At 43.4% G+C, this 10,634-nt stretch overlaps 1 protein-coding gene across 1 annotated transcript; it reads left to right on the forward strand.

Annotated features, from left to right (window-relative positions):
* The first annotated feature begins 1,540 nt into the window (after window positions 1–1,540).
* LOC150040563 (ferritin heavy polypeptide-like 17E) lies at window positions 1,541–3,229 on the forward strand. The gene is made up of 3 exons (XM_090326585.1): window positions 1,541–1,958; window positions 2,789–2,850; window positions 3,071–3,229. Exons 1-3 carry the CDS (start codon window positions 1,541–1,543, stop codon window positions 3,227–3,229), a joined length of 639 nt encoding a protein of 212 aa, XP_090182711.1.
* The last annotated feature ends 7,405 nt before the right edge of the window (window positions 3,230–10,634 follow it).

The raw sequence follows: 10,634 nt of genomic DNA on the forward strand, positions 1-10,634 counted from the left end.
TTGTCGGTCAGACTGGGACAAAGAAGCCAACTTCCTTTTTTCTTCATCCCAGAAGTATCTAATCAAATTATTAGTTGCTATTTGATCATAGCTTAAGAATGTTTTATATTAAGTTGCCCTAATGCTGATATAATTTATAGAATGTCTATAAATGAGCAAAAGACAAAAACAAACTTGGATGCCAATAGCTCATACCTGTAACGTTATCTTACTCAGGATGCTGAGATCTGAGAATCTCAATTCCAAGTCAACCCAGGCAGGAAAGATCATGAAACTCTTATCTTCAACTAATCATCAAAAAGTTGGAAGTGAAACTGTGGCTCAAATGGTAGAGCATCAGATTGGAGCTTAAAAGCTCAGGGACAGTGTCCGAGCCCTAATTGCAAGCTGCAGGACTGGCACAAGAACAAAAAGCTTTGTTGTGCATTACTGAAAGTAAAATGGAGGTTGGAGGGTATTTGTTCATCCACATAGCTGATAGTGCCTTCTCTAATAATACACCAAAAGCTTTTGTGTACTACAAGAGAAACCAAGCAGGAGGCTTTATTTATGCTCATGAATAACTTTGAAATATCAGAGAATTCAAAAGGTCAGCCAAGAGTGACTTGGGTTACTGATGGAACTCAGCACTCTTGCCAACAACCCTCATATCTGATTCTAAACTTGACCCTTCCCTCAGAAGTGTCATTAGATTTCTCATAGCAGTGACAGAATAGAGCTGTCATTTTAAGAAAAATAAAAAGATTTCATTATTAAATACAGTTAGTGTCATCACAAAAAGCACTACAGTTCATAAAATAATTACCCTTGATCAGTATTTTAAAAATGTGGTTAAGGAAATTAAACAGGTGAGTTATTCAAAATATTTTTTTTGCCAGTCTTGGGGCTTGAACTCAGAGCCTTGGCACTGTCCTCGAGGTTTTTGTGTTCAAAGGTAAAACTCTACCATTTGAACTACAGTGACCCTTCCGGCAACTTGGTGGTTAATTGGAGATAAAAAGTCTCATGGATATTCATGCTCAGAATGGCTTAGAACTGTGATTTTCAGATCTCCACCTCCTGAATAGCTAGGAATTCAGGTGTGAGACAATGGCTTTGATTAAAAACTTCTAAAAAGATTATTTAGATCAGACTGTCCAGGCAGAGTCCTCCAGACTATGTGCAGAAATTAGAACCTAAGCCTGGGCCTATGAACAGCGACTAACAGGAAATTCCAGACAGTTACACTTGCGAAATGCCCGGATTCAATCACGTATTTCCGGTTAGGCTTCTGACGCACTTAGAAAGGAGCCATCCTTCGCCACTGCCCTCTTGCTCAACCGCCACAAGCTCCTCCAGGCACTGATCAGATCTTCATTCCAGGGCTGGGGAGCCGAAGCTGCCTTCACTTTCTCCCGCTCAGTTCTTGCGCCACCTAACCATGACCACCTGGAAGCCAACATCCTCTTTGGTTCCACGACAGAATTTTCACCCTGATTGTGAGTTGGCTGTTAACAACCAGATCCAGCTCCAGCTCTATGCCTCCTATGTCTATCTATCGATGGCTTTCCACTGTGGCCGTGACGACGTGGCTCTGGAACATTTTAGTTCTTTCTTTCTGCGCCAGTCCCATAAACGGAAGACCAATGCCGAAAAGCTTCTGAAGATGCAGAACGACCGCGGTGGCCGCTTTTGTCTGCGTGACATCGCCCAGCCGGATCGTGACAACTGGCATGGTGGCCTGCAGACTTTGGAGAGTTCCTTCCATCTGGAGATGACCATTGCTGAAAGCCTGCTGGATCTATACCATGTGGCCAGCGGCACAGGTGACCAACGCCTATGCAACTTCCTGAAGAAAAACTTTCTGCAACAGCAACTGGAAATCCTCTCCAAGCTGGAGCATTTTCTGGTCAACCTGCATGAGGTCTGCGCCCTGGGAGAGCAGACTGTAGAATACCTCTTTGACCGTCTCACCTTGGGTGACCAAGATCAGAAGGGTTGAACTGGGACTCTTACTACCACAGGTTCTTCCCTAGGCATCAAGCTTACTTTATTCTGGCCTCATTCTGGCTACATTTATCCTGTCTAAAAACTGTTTTTAATAAAAATCACTTGGTTCTGAGCAAAATCAGTGTCTCTTCTTGACGCGTGGACAAAACTCTAACCTTTAATGAATAGGGGCCCACCACCTCAGGTATCTTTAAAATGAGTATCCAGGAGTCTCTACACACTTGTGTCCCATGCTCTTGGAATTCAGAGTCTCCAGCAGAAGAGGGGGAAGGCAATTCATGAGCCCTTCGATATACCAAAAGAGCCGACTCCTTCCTTATAATAAATATAGGCATGGGTATGAGAAATAAAGGGATGGGATGGGGTGGTCTGGGGCTCTACTGTCTACATGGTAAAACAAACCATAATGCATTTCTAAGAGGAAAATCCATTTGGGCAGAACTGAAACTGAGTTATATAAGAACAAATATACTGGATTTGCTTGTAACATCAGAAGGTAGCCAGTGCCAAAATGGCCATCTGGAGGTTGATGAGCTGTAGAAACCAGCAGGTGCTCTGTCCAACAACCTGGGAACCAGAAATCAAGAAGGATCAGTAAAGTACCCATAGTCCTAGCCTGTAGGTTAGGAATAAAGACTGTTGTCCAAGTATTTCTCAACCAATGAAGACTCAGTCATTTGATATCATGAGCAGCAAAAAATTGGGACCACTCAGGAGGCCCAATTGCTGCTTTTACTGGACCAAACCTTGCAGTAACATGGAACTATCACCATAATGTGATCTGTCTCCTCTTCCTCAGAACTGAAGGAGAAACTTACAAGCAGCAGGGATGGTGTATCAGTGTATACTGCTATCTCCAAAGTAAGGTCAGACTTTGTGTGGCAACTCATGTACCCTAAATCTCTCTCTCTCTCTCTCTCTCTCTCTCTCTCTCTCTCTCTCTCTCTCTCTCTCTCTCTCTCTCTCTCTCTCTCTCTCTCTCTCTCTCTCTCTCTCTGTCACTCTCTGCAGGAGAACTGTGATCATTATCCTCTGCTATCCCCCTTCAGATGGGAATATATTTCTTTCTTACCCTTTACAGAGCTGCCCATTCACAGGGATACTAAGAACTCACAGGAGCATCAGAGAACAGCTGCCCAAAGCCCCCAGAGATGGAGTCTACTCCGGGCCCCAGGGCCTTGCCTGTGGAATGACATGCCTGCCCGCGTGGGGTAGAGCCTCTTGTCTGGGTGGCTCCTGATGCACCCTGGCTTAGAACACCCCAACCTGCCCGGAGCCGCGGGCCAAGTGTCCAGGTGTGGTTTCTCTGTGGCTGTGAGCTGGGATGAGGAGAGGGCGAGAACGTGTGCTTGCGGGAGCCGGCGGGCGATGGCGAAGGCCCTCTCTGAGCTGCTCAAGTCCGGAGATGGTCGGCCTTGAGGACTTCGAAGGAGTGGAGGCTCAGGGCGAGCTCGTGAATGTGCGCAACGCCATCTCTTCCCCAAGCTCAGCTGCGTGACCCTGACCCCTGTGAACCTCCCCGTGCCCTCTGTGCATCCATCGTTCTACCAAGCCTGCTCTGAAGTGAAGTGGGGGTGATGTCTGGGGACCCCTGCATGCCTGGACCGGGCGGGGCCTCCGGGGGCCGCTGCTGCAGGTTGCAGGTCCTCGTCGTTGTCTGAGTAGGGACAGAGCTAGGGCTGTGGCGGGACTTGGGTGGCGGCCCCAGGATCCACGCCTTGGCCTAAGTGCAGGGTGGCGGTGAACCTGTGCAGGGGCTGCAATGTGGGTCCCTGAGCCAGAGCCGCCTCCCCGTGAAGGCCGAGCGTTCGCCTCCTGCTCTTCACTGCAGGCTGCGTGGCCTCTGCTGCGCTAATGGGAAGCCCGCGTGGGCCTGGGTGCGTGGACCTGGCCGCGTGGTCCGCCCTGCGCGCGGCCTCCTCTGTGTCTTCAGGAGCCAACATGTAGCGACCTGTGCTTTAGTTTTCCGGGCCTTTCCAGATGGCTTTCCCCCCGTCTGTGCTGCTCTCTGCTGAGACTCGAACCTAAGGCCTGGGAGCTGTCCCTAGACTTTCGGTCGAGGATCCATTTCAGTCCTTGACTGAAGACTCTCAAGGACGCTCCTGCCGGGCTGGCTTTGAACCGAGATCCTCAGCCTCTGAGTAGCTGTTAGATAATATGCAGACTTTGCCAAGAACCACGCAGACATCCAGGTGCAGGGAACAAAGGATGCGGTTCAATGCCATGGAAAGGGATGGCAGACCCCTTCTCACATATGCGCAGATGAGAAGTGCCCGCTATTGTCTGGGGTGGCTTACACAACCCTCAGGGTTCACGGGCGGAGCTCGGGTGGAGACCTGGGGGGACGTGAGGACCAGGGGCTTAATCATGGCGGGCTAGGCTTTATGGATTCTGTCCCAATGGCAGAGAAGGGGGGGGTCTGCAGCTGCTCACACCTGAAGGTCATTCTGGGGAATCCTGTGGCCCAAAAGGTTATGGCTCTCGGGGGACTGCCATCCCGAGGTAAAGGGGTGAGGACTAGTTATCTACTGCCCTAATCAAGGGCTTGGCGCTGCTCGTGCACGGCTTGCTGAACCACGGGGAGGAGGCAGGGTCCTGGGCCAGTGCTTATTATTTACTGCTCTGACCAGAGGGGGCCTGGGAAAGGGTCAAACTAAGCTGCAAGCTAAGCTATTGGAGAGGAGGCCCCTGGGCCTACACCATCGCCTTCAGTAGCCAACGTTACGAGCCACCGGCGCCTGGCCACATGGCCTTTTAAGCCATGATTTCTGGCCAGCACTTGGGCAGAGTGGTGGCTGTGCCCAGGCCTGCCAGGGCGGGAAGGTCGCTGTGCAGCATGCACCAGGCGCTCTGGAGGAAGCAGCTGCGTGGTGGAGGCCGGGGCGGGGGAAGGGGTTGGAGGCGCAGAGGTGGCCCTGGCAGTGGAGGCTAGAGAGAGCCGGCCCCAGCCAGCCACGTGGCCCAATTCCTCTGGGACCAGACCAACCTTCAAGACAGCAGCCCTGGCCTTCAGGGAGCCAGCCAGTCTGCGCCTGGCTGGGCCGACACCGCCACCTGCTGCTCACAGGGGATACGACGGCCGGGACGGGCTGGGAAATTTCTGTGAAGATAGGAAGGTGATCTAATGGGTGAACAGGGTTAACAGGTGGCGTTTTACCCTGCATGGAGTCGTCTGTGCGTGAAGTATAGAAAGAACAGAGCGGGAGAAGTGTGATTATTGGACGGATGGAGAGCATGCATCCACATTGGTTGCAGAGAGCTTGCTGGGGGGGGGGGGGGTGTTTTGTCTGGTGCTCAGCCCCGCCTGGCACTCCTGGGATAATGCATCCTCCCACCTCAGCCTCCAGGGAGCTGGGACTACAGGGAGAGGAGCCTCTTCCATTACTTACTAGCTGACGGGGACTGATGTGGACAGTGTGCCTGTTGCACATGCACTACTTATCTCCTGTTCTCACGTCCACTTCCTGACACACCAGGTCTCCCATTTGTGGAACCAGTCAGAGAGCCCTGTGGACACCTAGCCCAAAGCCACTCAGCAGACAACTGGAGGTCTCAAATTCCAACACAAATGGTTTAGCATAGAGCCCAAGACACATATTTGAAACATAAAAGAAGCAAGCGATTCCTGAAGACTCAGGGAGTGATTAAGTAAGGAAAGGGCTTAAATAGGGAAGCTGGTAAAGTTATTTTTCCCAAGCAAATTGATGTAAAAATAATTACTGAGCACCCACTGTGTATTCCCTATTGTGCTGGGCACACAGGACCTGCAAACCTGGTAAAGGATATGGTCTCCAAGGTAGAAAAGCACATGGTCAAACTGAGGGAATAAAGGGCACATGAAGAACCATTAGAAGGCAACAGAGACCTGCATCATGCAAGCACAGGGAGCTGTCTGTGGAACCAGCAGTCGGCCATATTGGAGGATCACACAGAAGAACTGGAGCATAAGCAGTGCTGACCTCAGGGAAGAGTCCAGGAGTCCAAAGAGCCTTGAGCAAAGACTGGGACTTCATAGAGGCAGAAAAGTCACTTGCCATCCTAGATTTTGCTATTTGTTTTTTTCTTTTTGAGATTGGATCTCTTCTGCCTAGATAGGAAGAAAAGCTGGAAGTGGCACTCTGGCTCAAATGGTACAGCACCAGCCTTGAGCAAAAGAAGCTCAGGGACAGAACCAAGACTTATAGGCCAACCCTCAAGATTAGCCAGTACACACACACACACACACACACACACACACACACACACACACACACACACACACACAGATGTGTGTGTGCTCTTTATGAATACTTCATACTTACATGCTAGGTATATAACGATATTGGCTTATTTTACTAAGAGAAGTACTGTTAGAAAAATAGCAGATAATGCAGTAGGTGATTTTCAAATTCCTATCATCAAAATTAATTTTAAATTCCAATGTTACAAGCCTACATAACCAGTTATTATAATTGGTAGTGAATTTAAAATATAAAAATATTCTATTTATATTTTAAACATAAACTAAGAAAACGCTTAGAGAAGAATGGTGACTACACCTGTAATTCTGTCTACTCAGCAGGATGAAATCTGAGGATGGAGGTTCAAAGCCAGTCTGGGCAGGAAAGTCCATGAAACTCATCTTCAATTAATCACCAGGAAACTGGAAGTGGATTTGTGGCACAAGTGGAAGTGTACTAGTCTTGAGGAAAAAAACTGGGAAAGGGAAAGGAAAAGAAAACCAATACTTACCAGAAACAAAAACAACAGTAGCTGAAACTGTTTGGATGTACTAATCACAGTATATAATATATCACTAAGCAACTGTCTGGCAAAATTCATAGAAACAATGTAGTTGATAGATTTGACATTATGCATTGATTATGTGAAAGTAGGATGCACTTGGGACTTTTACTTATTAGTCTTTATTCTGCCAGATCAAATATGAACCTTCTTACCCTGAGTCTCTTCTTTCAATGCATAAGACAACCTGAGGATCTTCTGCAGCCAGGAGACTGGATTGTTATGCACTGCTTGCTGTTTTATGGACAGAGAACTATGAGAGTTCCTCCTAGATCTAGCTACATTTGATCTAGTTTTGTAAGACATCTTAAATACAATATCCTAAATTTGAGAGGGACCCTTATAAAATGAAATTTATATATGACAAGAAAGCTTGAGGTTTTAATGTCTAATAGCTCATTGAGTAAAATCATATTCTAACTTAGTTTGTAGCTCTATTTCTAGTTAAAGAACATTATTCACAAGAAATTCAAATATTATTGTAAATGTCAAAGTAAATTTTTCACAAGTAATATCTTCTTTATATCGCAACAGTAGAAATAAGAAATGAGCAGAGAGCTAGAAGGCTTGAGTTAGACTCGTTGCATTTAACTGAATCATTCTGGATAACTTCATTCCTCTGTATCTTTGTTTTATTACTTGTACACTAAGAGCATGAAGCTATTGCACTGGGGCATAAATTATTTCTCTCTCATGTACAAGTCTGGGTGTATGAATTCTGGGATGTTATTCTGGCTTCAGAAAAGTCAGGTTCCTAGGCTCTTGTTGTTTCCCATTATACTGTGTTATCCACCTGCATCACCACATTACCACATCAGCATTCCTGCCAGCAAAATGGGATCACAGAAAGGGGAAGAAAAGGGTACTTGTGTTCACATCACCTTGGTCAGATCTTAACATCTGGCTTGAATATCTACAAGCGATACACAGAGACAAGTCTTTCTGTTGCCGGCTAAATTTTGGCACTTCCATTAAGCCGAAAGAGGAGTTGAAAAAAATATTGGGGGTACAAGGCACAATAATCCGCACAATGAGTCTCTGAATTCTCATCTAGGTCAATGTTTCTTAAATTTCAAAATTGCAAATTGTTTGCTTTTAACTATATAGCCTTTGAAAGATTATTAGGAGAAAGATTTTTAACTTACTAGTAAATGAAGAAATGATTTTAAGCGCCATTTCTCATGTAACTGCCAATTTATATCGAATGTTCTCTCAGTAACAATCAGTCAAATGGAGCAAAAGTTGCACTCCTGCCAGCAAAATGTGATATGAACGTGACTGCTTTGACTTCATATTTATAAATATGTCACCTTTAAAACAAGATTCCAAATAATATTTTATTTGACATAGAGTACTCAATTCTAGAAATAGATCTGGAAATATTTATGGATGAACTGATACAATTTCTTATATTACCTTCAAAACAATGTGAAAGTAGAATGGACAGAAAGATGCAATATAGAATATGAAAAAATGAAAAAAAGCACAGAGAATAGAAAAGCAAGGTACCACAGGCTCCAGAGATCACCAGATTCTAAACCCAGCACTCTCATCAGCAAGTTCATTTATTTAGGTCAGTACAGGGAAGGTTACTACAAGTATTGTGCAGAAAACAAGATATCAATCCATCTCATGGTTATAATCATTAACATAAGACATAGTTTGCATACATAGTAACAGTTCCCTATAATTAGGGAGCGATGACAAATGGTAATTGTAAAACATATATTCACCTTATTATCATTGCATCACGCATCATAGGGGCCAATCACCTGTGATGTAGACACCATTGGGTCCAGTTAGTTGGAACTGACACATTCGTATTGCCTTGCCTGTTCTGACCTTTCCAGGGTCCAGTTCTAAGCCTTCTGAGTACTGAGCAGGCAGCATTCCAACCTCCTAAGCCTTTCCTGATCTCACAGCTCAGCTCCAGAGTTCCCTACAGGGAACTATTATTAATTCTTAGATAGGAACACAGGAATTTATTATAATACTCTTGTACATACTTGAAATGATCCACAATCAAGAGATAATTCATCCTCCAAATATATTTATATAGGTAGACTACAATATACATGTTATTTCACACAGGTTTGTCACCAAGTATTACAACAATAATAGCTTTGAGTTTCATCATTTCCATGAGCTAGTGGCTAGTTATGCTTCATTTACCAGTAGTAAATGGGTTCTCTTTATAATGTCTGACAAGTGATCCATTTCACAGATCTCCTGTTGGAGTCAACTTTCTACAATTACACCTAGTTTATCGTTAATTGGTATCCCTAGAAATAGTTTTCTTTGAAATATATTGTTGAGTTAATTACATGGCACTTATTTAAAGTCAGCTAAGGGTTATTTATAATAATGGAAACAATTTGTGACTAAAAAATAGTTTTTGCTCACACTTAAAAGTCTCAAGATAAACAAGTTTCTCGTATTTATATTATTATTGTACTATATGCCAGCACCTTCACTGCTAACATTTATTATTTAAATATCACTATTGTTAATTTAACTTTAAGAAAATATTTTTTCACTCTTGACAAAGCAGTAGTACACAAATCTTTATTGAATAACAAGCCACCATTTGGGTTTGAAAAAATAGAAAAATACTTAGTTTTGTTTTAAATGTATAAGAAATATATGGTTTTGATATTTTCAGGAATGTTATTGACAATATAAAAGTGATTTAACTTTCACCTCATGACAATACCTCCTGGCAATTAAGACTGCAAAAGCAGATAAGAAACAATGATTTGCTATCCTGCTTACAGAAAGTAGCTTTGCAAGCTATTTCCTCTAACAATCAATTTAATAAGTAGGTGGTAGCCACATAGACCTCTTCTCAGTTCTACAAAGCAATGATTTTGCTCAGCAATCACTAAAAGGTTTAGCTCTCAATTTGAAAACAATGAAATATGACTTGAAGCATGTTTTCTAACACGGAAGAGTCTGGAATGTGCTTTTTTGTTCTTAATTTAATAAACATAAGAAAGAAATTCAGCTAAGAAAATATGCATTGTAGCTTTAAATCCAAAGGAGTTTTTCTCCTATGTAAAAGTTTTCTTCTGTCCCAAGAGAAAATAGTGTTCAGGACATCCATCCATTACCACCACCAACACCCTTTCTCTCCCTTCCTCTGTCCTAACAGGTGCAGCCATATGATATGCTTGTGCAACCTCAGATCAGCAATTTGAATATTGTGACATGGTTGAATGGCAATTATCAAAGAGAGTGAGAGGAGTAAATATGATATATTATGCAGTATATGGTATGACTCCCTTCTGCCAAATGAACCCTCAAACTTAGAACTACTTTCACATATTCTCCGAATGACATCATTTTTAAACACCAGTCACATACTTTGGGCATGTCTATGAAAAGTTATGCATTGATAATCACTTTAACCAGAACAGAACAACATGACATATGATATCCATATGATGTCCAACTGGTTCCAGATGGTATTAATGGGACTGCATCATTTTATCCACTTTATTAATTTTTTTGTTGACTTTAAAAGCTGAGATTATGCCTGAAATAACCATTGATTATTTGAGTAGACAACCATCTTTCATAATTTGCTCGAACAGTTGATTAAATTCATATATCTTTGAAGCTATACCTTTTACTGGGAATATATCATGCATATATACTCTCTACTGTACTCACTGTATACAGGGTACACTGTTGTTTTTAGTTTGAATTGCATTATTTTTTTCAGGCTACAAACTATGACTTCCATTTCTAGAATTTGGTAAGATCAAATAAATTTTTATCATATATATTCAGATTTTATAAACTACATTTTTATTAAAGAATTTATTAACATTGATATTTACATCATATTTCAAATGTCATGT

This window comes from Megascapheus bottae, chromosome X (genome assembly GCF_031878675.1).
Source record: "Megascapheus bottae isolate mThoBot1 chromosome X, mThoBot2.hap1, whole genome shotgun sequence".
NCBI classification, from domain to species: Eukaryota; Metazoa; Chordata; class Mammalia; order Rodentia; family Geomyidae; genus Megascapheus; species Megascapheus bottae.